General features: G+C 34.6%; 1 protein-coding gene across 1 annotated transcript in view; it reads right to left on the bottom strand.

Moving 5' to 3' along the window:
• Positions 1 to 10,720, bottom strand: part of LOC105621000 (bifunctional heparan sulfate N-deacetylase/N-sulfotransferase) — an 85,290-nt gene that overhangs the window by 52,313 nt on the left and 22,257 nt on the right. Inside the window, exon 2 of the mRNA XM_012202477.1 lies at positions 2,199 to 2,396. Within this exon, the coding sequence (XP_012057867.1) occupies positions 2,199 to 2,396 (198 nt within the window). The remainder of the gene's footprint in view (positions 1 to 2,198; positions 2,397 to 10,720) is intronic.

Raw genomic sequence — 10,720 nt, forward strand, 5'->3', positions numbered from 1 at the left:
TACGTACGTACTACGTACTACTACTCTCTCTCTCTCTCTCTCTCTCTCTCTCTCTCTCTCTCTCTCTCTCTCTCTCACATACACATAGGTGAGAACACTGCTTCATCGCACACTAGTTTACGGGGATACACACACCCCGCATGTTCACTTCATATCAAGCCATGTTATACGCCGCATGTTATTCGTTCCTTCTACGGCGAAGGATGGTGCAAGCGTGCAAGTCCCCTAATCGCTATTCGTCTCTATCTCGTGTTGAGCTCTAAACTACAATGTGCTCTCTCATGTGCACCGTGTCACGCTGCTGCGCCACTATAATTTCCGATAAGCGCGAAGGTCTGCGGAAGCAGGCAACGGATCGCATTATCCCGTCATTATTATTTGATCAACTGCGGAAGAATCGGGAGATAATCGAGAGAGAATACATAGGCGAGTTCCGCCTCTATCCTTCTCTCTCCCTTTCCATCTTTCATTCTCTCTCTTTCTCTCGCTCTTGATCTCTGTTAGAATCTTATCCTATTTCGAAATCCGGAGACACATCCGGCTTAAGTTCTCTCTCATCGAGCGTCAAAGTTTCGAGTGGTCCTATACATCGCTCGACTTCTATAACAGGGTTTTGGCTTGGCTATTACCGTTTAAGGAATGCACATCATGAAGTCGGAATATAGCACATCCCCAATTCAAACTTTTCAGGCACGCTCGTATTATGCAATTTTCGCGAAATGGAAACGTGAAATCTCGCGCGTAGTTGTACACAGATACGAAATTTTACCCAATATAGCTTCGTTATACTATATTAGTTATACTATATTATGTATGTTCTCTATTTATCGTACGTTTATATTTATTTAACAAATCATCCAAATATAGGAGTACTTATACTACCACCCTCTATGTTTACCTGTTAACAATTTATATTGTTACATATTAACTATATTCATGTAACCATGCAAAATTGCATACTGAAATGTGGAATATTCTAACTCTAAATGAACGATTTTCCGCCGCATTTTATCTTCTCTATTATTAGTACACGTTATTCCAATCAACATTCTCGCGATAATTTTATAAAAGATATTTCAAGATGCTTCATTCTTCCAAATGTAAAAATTCAGTACATCGAATTGAATATGAAGTTAAGATGATTGTATAAAACGAAATAATTGATTTCACGATATTTATGAATCGACATTGTGCCGATTTCTGATTCCCTAGATAGGAAAAATGGTTTTAAAATATTCGTGGAACTCGTATAATAACGTAAAAACTGTCTGGACTTTACGATGGTCGAGAAATCTACATTTCTAATTTTTATACCGACATTCACGAAATAACATCACTGACGATGTAGTAAAACCGGGATTTGCAGAATCTCCGTCGCGGAATGATAAATGCCGGGAATTTTTTGAAAAATTCGGATCAGCGTTATGGGAGAATTACAACAAGATCTAGGATAGGTTTTTTTCCAAAAAAAAATGTTAAAATATTTTCTCTCGATGAACATTCGTAAGAGTTTTTTTGTTGTAAAAATAAAAGCGCCCACAGTAGTTTTACAAATAAAATACAATTTATAAATTTTTCCTAAATTCTCAATGAGTAATAGAATTTATTTTAGCAAACATTTTATAAAATTAATGTAAACATATTTATCATCGATATATCGTTTTGCGAAAATAAGATGTTTGCTTCAAATTCATGGAATACCACTCATTTACCATTTCTTGATCATTTACTATTTTCTTTCTCATGAAAGAGAAGTAAAACGTTTACGAATAAAAAAGATTGCGAACTAGCTCATGATACGTTCAGTAGTGTCACGATATTGATCGACTCTTCAGCAACTGGGTGCCATTAGCCATATACTTTTTGTCTAATAGTATGAACTATTGCGGCCGAGAACTCCGAAGAAAACTTACGTTGACGACCTACTTTTAGATCGCACTAGGGTGGAATCTTTTTTCCTGAATCAGGTCGATGCGCGTAAAAGACGTTGCGAAACATTGTGCATGCAGCAAGTAGGTCAGATATCTACGACAGGTTTTACCCGTCTAGGTAAATAAATTATAATTATAATTATCTGCAATAAAAATAATTTGCAGTGAATCGTATAGTCATAATTGTTTCAATCAATGAGTCAATAAATGAGAAGGGTCGTTCAATCCTTCGTTAGTTGGCTACGAAAAAAAATAATCCGTACTCACTTTATTCGATTATAAACTAGCAACTCAGCTATCTCTCGGCCTAGCCTCGAGTATAGAGTTTCTACAAAGACCAACACTTTTGGGTCTATCCTTAATCGAGCTTCACTGCGATGGTCTGGTGCTGACGGTAGTCTAGTCGCGCCTCTCAGAGTCGAACATCGTATCGCTGGCTCTGGCCTTGTATCTCGGTGTATTAAACTGTAATAATCAAAATTATTTGTTAGTTAATATTTTATTACAATTAGTATTATATTTAATAAAGAAATATGCTAATTATCATATAATTATCATATAATTTTTAATACATATAAAAATATATTGCCTGTATGTGATACAGAATCTTCATATTGCAATTATTTTTAATTTCAAATTATTCATTAAAAATTGACAAGTGGCAATTTGCTAGTAATAATTTTCAGCGTGATGCTAAGATAAGCTATTACTATATCATACATATATATTAAGAGTCTGAAGAATTTTCGCGATATTGATCATACACACGTAACGCATTTTCTCGAACCTCCTCTTATCTCTGAAGTTTTACATATTTATGAGATATTTTCTCTTATAGAGCTTCGCGTTATTTCATGCTACATTATAGTTTTCATGATACTATCAAATGTTCTTTCAAAGAGCAAAAGGAACGTTTCGATTGGCTTCAGAAGCAAATTCTTCCGTCAAATTCTTCCGTCAAATTCTTTGTAACGAAACCCCCGTAACGAGCGACCTTCGAAGAATGCACGGTAGCTCTTTCAACCTGTCCTCAAAGTTCCGCTTTCAACATGGACGGATACAACGTGCCCGGTATATCCGCAGAGAACGCGGATGTAGCAGCAATGCAGGAATTTCGGAACGTATGCGTAGCTCCACAAAGGACCCTTTAGCGCTGCTGCAACGAGTTCTTCCGGACACCTATTAACATCGGGCATTCTGCAAGTTTCCTGGTATTTACCGCGATTAAACTATTTCACCGTCAATACATAAAGATAATTCTTTTTTTTATATTGTTCGTATTGTATTTCAAATTATATAAAAAATTGAAAGTCTTGTGATATCCGATATTTTTAAAAAATTCTACTTTTCAAGAAGACGTTCCAAGAAATAAAAGTTTTTTTCAAATTTTTATTTTTATTACCTACATTTTTTACTTAGAGTTTTTCTTTAGATTGTAAATTGAATTCGATAACATATAATTTTTATGTTTTATATATAGATTCAAATCAGATATAGTTAGATACATTCTCTCTAGATACAGCAGATAATGGATACATTTCTTGCTGTTAAACTCCTTTATGTTTGTCACGAGCAGATCTAGTGGTATATTATTGGCGCATGCACCAAATTAGTATGCGTCCAGCAATCGAGCTTCTCGCCATAAACCGAAAATCGAATCTTTGTACTGAAGCAGGATAAGCCAGGACTGGTCGACATTCAAACATGTGGGAGCATTTTCATAATGGAACAGCAATAACTATTATTATGATATACGAATTCGTCGAATTATTAATTGGAATGCAAACACGATCAATCGTTCTCATAATGCCTACCCATATATGTCATAACACTCATTGATGCGTAAAAACGTTTATCGTGCAGTGTCCCGAATTACGTTGAAATACGAATGTGGATATTACGGGGGATGGCTTGTGTATTGAATGTAGATTAATATAATTAATTATCAGATGTGAGAAAAAGTTGAAAGGCTCCAAAATAAATGATAGAAGGTATATTTATAGATACATTAAAAGAAAAGTAATATTTTCCGTTATATTGTGAAAAATAAAAGAGAAACATATGTATAAAAATTTTTTAACCGATAAAGTAATGAGTGAGACTGAAAGGGTCTTTAGCTTAGATGGAAATGAAATAGATTATCGATGATGCACTTGCGCTTCGCAGCTCTTATCCACTTCGGTTTACAATTTATGCACATTAGGCGTCGCGTCAGTAGAACATACACGAAGCAGGGAGCTTCGGTTGAATTACTCACATTTACTCACATAGTACTGCTTTAGTCGTTGTTATGGAGTATTTGATGTAACTAAATTTCAAGCAAATATTTTCTCGTAACGTAATCACAGACATAAACTATAGTAAAGGTCTTTGACGCGCAACGATAATTCACTGTGCGAAATGCAATTATCAAGATGTGAAATATTCGTGAAATTGCCCTGTTATCTGTTTGCATTCCATATAATTTGTCAAAGCTCAATGATCGATTTCCGCTTATCAAAGTTTCTCGTTTCGTCTTCAACGTGTGTTTTGCAATAGCTTTCATAAAGATATGGAAATGCTTGTAGTAGGAAACAGAGGTATTGATCGTGATATGCTCCATACACGTCGATGCATCGAATGGTTCCTCTGCATTTCATGCGCGGGTTATCGATGCAATATTCTTGACATTCGTGTGTATCGAAGTCGTTTATCCATGCACACGGGATCATTCGTAAATATCGAGAATCTGCAATCCTACCCACAGTTGAGAACAAGAGAGGTACTGTATATGCATTGTCTCTCGCTACTGGATAAAAGGTCGAATCTAGTTTCATCTCCATTCTATTAGATGACATTTAAATGCAACTTCGTATAAGCTTCGTATACGCTTTGCCTATCTACCAAAATGTAAATATATTACATTTATATTTATGTCTCAATAATTTATCCATACCTTAGATTCGATTTGAAAAATTTAATAATACGTTTGTATTTTAGAAAGTAAATCATATTTTTATTATTAAAAATTTTGTATTGTTTCTACCAAAACTAAACTAAATTAAACTCAAACATTACATATTGTCTCAAAAGAAATATGTTTATGATAATCAAGTATGACGAAAATTAACTAGTAAAAACATTAATAAGCTTTTGGATTTAGTAGAATATTTTCAAAAAAAAAAATTGTAAGAATCAATCTGTTTCTCATGTTGTGAGGTTTAGTATCCATACGTAAATGAGTTTCAACAACAAACAATAATATCGTATACACAGAGACATAAAATCTGACGGTTACAATACCTTACACATTGCGCGGATCCACACATACGTATCCGCGCAGAGGCTTTCAAATACATGGGTAATCTGGGACGCGAGAGATACGATGCACCCTATCGCGCATCAGCCGTGGCCGCAAGTAAGCCTATTAATGCGCGACGTTATTAGAGGATACTATCTGACCTACATTCCAGGTCCCTATCAGTAACAGGCGTGCGTAGGCATCCTTAACACGAATTTACGATAAGACCGTAGGTTCAGATACATGCTACCAAACTGTTTGAACTTCTGAGCAGGGAGATCGGTCGTACAATTATTCAGGGAAGTATTCAATCAAAACGCTCCCGTTGCTCTACCATTATTCTATCGCAGATACGATTGACTTGAGAACGATGGGCAAGCTTCTGACACATCGAGAGTAAATGGAAAGTCGATTTCGATCAGGATTCACAAGACTTACTATATAGACATGACTTTGCAGGCTGTGATTGGAAAAGACCGGTACCGCGTTTGTTTGTCAAGTAGCAATGTTAGATCAAACCCCGAAAGAGATCTATAACAGCGCAAAAATGTATACAATATTGCTTTTGCAATCGAAAGCTTCTATTTCCCGTTGGAATCTCAATATCATAGTTTTTCGATAAGTCCTCATATTCGACAAGACCCATATAGATCTATCGATATTAACCATGAATGAAAACATGCAACTGTGGATATTTTGCAAAGTCTATGATTGCAAAAAGATAGTGTACATTTATTTGTCAGAGTGAGATTGCCGTATCGTTATCACTGTTTTTCCCTAACGTCAGACGCACAATTTCCAATCGACCAGAAACTATAGTCAAAATACATGCGATATTTACGGATGCAAAAATTTTTCGTTAAATTGTATAAATAAGTAACTAAGAAAAAGTTGTAAAAGAATATCATTAGATGACTTTTGTTCATTATTTTCATATAATTAAGTAGATACTCTGTAGATCAAACTTTGTTAATTTTCATTAATAGTATAATTAAGCAATTACGAAGAAGCTATAACTATACAAGAACGTCATTAGAGTTTAGATCTTTATTAAACGCGAGTCATCGAAGCTTACGGCGCTGTCTATTATACTCTTAAAACTTTTTTATCTTCCATCAACTTTCCATCGTGCTAAGTGTAACATTACAAACCGTTAAAAAGAAGCCATCACACGAGAATTGCTTTTCACAAATCAAGCCGCGCCAGCTTCTCTCTATCCTCATCATTTTAGTACGACTTTTGTGTGCTGTGACGAAAAAAAAAGGAAACGGCAGTTTCGACACCGTCTGGTACTAATAAACGTCGTTAAAAGAGAGAGAAAGAGAGAGAGAGAGAGAAAATAAGAAGAAGAAAGAAGAGAGAAAAGACGCCCTTCTTAAAAAAGTAATTTTAGATTACGGCCGCCATTGTCGTCTATCGACAGCCGATTAAATTACAGTGGAGAATCGCTCTCGACACAAGGGAACGGTAACGAAACGGACGAGGAAGTTCTCGAATTACTATGTCGTATAACGGCTCGTACTTTTCGCGCGGATAATCGAGTTACGTCTGATGCGTCTTTATGATCCTCTTTCGTCTCCTTATTGCTTGACTATGACAGAACTTGCCAGCACTTTTCGTTTCTAACCGTACAAGTGTACGGTGTCTGCTTGCCCTTTATGTAGTGTTTTATGAGGTAACTCTCTTTGCCAACTCCCATAACCTTTGCCAACTCGAGAAGAATCGCAAGGAAATTGACGAATGTCTAAAGTCATACATTTTAGAAAAGCTGTCAAAGCGGTACCCATAGAAAATTCGCGTACAATATTAAACACATTCGCAACGAGACTAATCAGCGTAGTTCTGTAAATGAGAATTAACAATATCAAAGAGAATTACAAGAGTATTTATTCTTTTATCTTTCACGCTGCAGAACAATATTCTTTCAGTTTTCTTCTCTTGCTTTAAAGTTACGAGTTTATTCAAAGTGCTCATACATTACTAACACTCTGTATTTACGACATTCGTCAATGCTGCATCCGCATTTTCGCATTTAACGTACTCGAAACGTCGAGTTAACTGCTCGAGTAGCACAATGCGCTGTTAGATTCATCAAATATATGATGTCGGAAAGGGCTATTGTACCGTATGCGCTTTTCTCTACGAATAGAAGAAGTTACAATCCGACGAGTGGTGTGCGTACCTTAAACGTTCAAATGCACTGGCAAAGCTGTTCGCGTAGCAGCTCTTTTCCGCGCGCATACTTTCTTGTTAGAGAACAGCGAGAATCTCTCGACCAGAATGGCGACGCTAATGAATCATAATCGGTACTTTCCGCGCGAAACGTTTTAGCCGGGTTAACCTGAGTAGATGTGCCTACATATGCACTGCGGTGCAGTCTGCTGCAGCTGCTGCACTAAACTATAACACGGTACCCCACGGCGTCCACAAATGATTGCGCACCAGCGTCAATTGGTTAAATAAATGACAAACGAAATCATCTTCCCGTTCGTTAACCTTGATGGGCCTTCCTCTTCTCTCTTCGTAGCTATCTCTGTCTTTCACTCTCTCTCTTTTGCTTCATCCTTTAGCTTAGTCATTTGAACCACTGGCAGAATCTCGTGATCCTCTTTCTCATGTTAATTCATGTTAATTAGCAGCAAGTGTCCGCGGTTGCCTTTGTGAAAGAATAATAGGGATCAACGTTACACGATTCGTTTAGCATAAACGTTAGCTGCAGCAGACAATACGTCGATTAACTGTACGCATACGATCTCTCTCGGATATGCCATTTTTAATGCTTATTTAATATGTTCGTCGAGCCAAATTGCGCGTTCTCTCGCTCGCAATATTTTGCTTGCTAATGTAGATTAATATTTCCTATTCGTTTGAAGTATGAGATAAATATGGAAACTCGAAAATATTTGTAAATAACGTTTGATCATTTCGAAAGCAAAGATATGTATATGTATACAGGATGTTTTATTTATTTCGAATATAATGAGTCAAATATCTCGGGAAATATAATAAATATATCAAAAAATACAAAAGCAATGGACATTTGTAAAATTAATTTTTAAAATAGTCAATTTTTCATAATTATTTTTTGGAAATTATCATTTTTTAAAAATTAGAATTGTATGATTTTTCACATAATATAATTCTTTTAATTATTCCGAATATAAAAGTATTAAGGTAAAGTTATCAAAAAATCAACAGTTTACGAGATATTTAATATTTCATGTAAATATGTGTTAGTATAAAATATAAAATATCTCGTAAATTATTGATTTTTCAATTTAGTGTTAACTTAATATTTTTAAATGCGGACTAAGAGAAATCATATTATGTAAAAAAATCATACAATTGTATTTAAAAATGGCCTCTATATGATCTTGAAAGATTGTTTTTTTCAAAAATTAATTTTACCAATATTTGCATCCCTTCAGACCGGACAACTTTTATCTGAAACATTTTTCTGTATCTTTTATATTTTATGAAATATTCGATTACGTTTGAAATAAAACACCCTGCATACACATACACACACACACACGCGCGCGCGCGCACATACACACGCACACACACGCACGCACGCACGCACGCACGCACGCACGCACACGCACGCACGCACACGCACGCACGCACGCACGCACGCACACGCACGCACGCACGCACGCACGCACGCACGCACGCACGCACGCACGCACGCACGCACGCACGCACGCACGCACACGCACGCGCGCGCGCGTTATTATCTATATTAGCTAATAAAATTTTCACAATAAGTAGAATTCCTGATTCATTATTACGATAGAATGTTATAATTGCAATTATGTTAAAATCAAGTTTCCGAAGTTAATTAAAATCACAGTAATATACGTTATAATTCAAAATATTCCATGATTTTTTAAATGTATGTACATAATTCGGTATCGAATAAAATTATATGTTTTCTTGTTCTGACATATATATTCATTGAAGAGAATCTCGTTCAAGAAAATAAAAGTTCGTCGCCTGGAATGTATAGATGTTTGTAGGACGATTGTGTTTCGAACTACATAAAACACCAGGGGATAATCGCAACGCGACCCGATCAAAATCATATTTTTGTACGCGCCTCGATCCGATTTGATGCCTTTTGAATATTGGAAAATTATGTGCTCTTCCTTGAAACTGATGTTTTTTATTTTTGCGTTAATACGCAAAAATAAGCAACAATTATTACTAGTATTAAGAGTTTCATATTTCAATCTCGTTATGTAAATAAAAATTATTTTTTTATAAATTCCAATTAATACAACAAAAAAGGCATTATTTGATGTTTAAACTTGTGACAATAAAAATACATAGTTTAAGACAATAAAAATACATAGTTTGTATTATTTCTATGATTATAAATACTATGATAATATACAGTGCGATTTTATTATATTCGCAGACATAAAAACAATTGACAATTGAAGTTATAGAGTTATATATGTAAACATGAAATAAAAAAGTAGATAGGAGACTTAATAAAAATAGGGAGATATCCACCTTATTGGTCTTCTAATTAAAAATCATTTAAAGATAAATTAAATTATTAAAATTATCGCAACATTTCTCCTCAAATACAAAGATTTGTTAGTTCTTTATTGCTCCTTAATAAAGTCCTATAATCAGAGACATCGCAATGCATCAGTAAAAATAAACAACATATTTTTAAAACAAACTCAATAATTTTGAAATTTTCATGAAAGAGAGCAAAACAGGTACTCGATTACAAGAAAAAAAATTAAAAATAACTCGCTTGTTAACCATAAATTACATAAATATGAAAATCAAATGAGATATTTCAATTTCATTTTATATATAATTTTATTTTATACATGTAATTTTATTTTATATTTCAGAGAGGTTTCAACAAAGTTATAATTAATTTAATTGTCTTTAAATTAAAAATTACAAAAAATAAAACAAAATATAAAACTGTTTCAAGTAAGAAACAACGCATCGATTTCCACATCACTTTTTTTTTTACTTCAATAGTAACGGTGCTTTGCAGCCAGAATCGGATGTAGAAAATGTGTCCAAGGCACGCGAATTCATGGCGTCAGTGGTGATGAAAGGTCCCAAGGGTTTCCTTTTTCTTTATCGCGACTGTGTGGTGGTCTGCGCGACTTTAACCATCGCATACACGTGACCATTGGAGTTATTGAGAATCTATCTTACGAGCGCAGGTGCGCAAGTGTGAGCGCGGACACGAAATCGCTGACACGTGAAAGATAGAGTTGTTCAGTTGTTAAATGTATTAACTACTTTATGTAAGAGTTATTTTAAGTCAAAAATAATACTGCGTGCATATATACATAAACGATTATCAAGCAATCAAATATTTAGATTATTAATCATATTTTTTCAATCTTTCAATATTGATGTATTTCCTTAAATAAAATTTAACATATATTAATATAAAACATATATTAATATAAAAATTGAATATTGTGTCTGTATATATATATATATATATATATATATATATATATAG

The sequence above is a fragment of the Atta cephalotes genome (assembly GCF_000143395.1).
Source record: "Atta cephalotes unplaced genomic scaffold scaffold00031, whole genome shotgun sequence".
In the NCBI taxonomy this organism is placed as follows: Eukaryota; Metazoa; Arthropoda; class Insecta; order Hymenoptera; family Formicidae; genus Atta; species Atta cephalotes.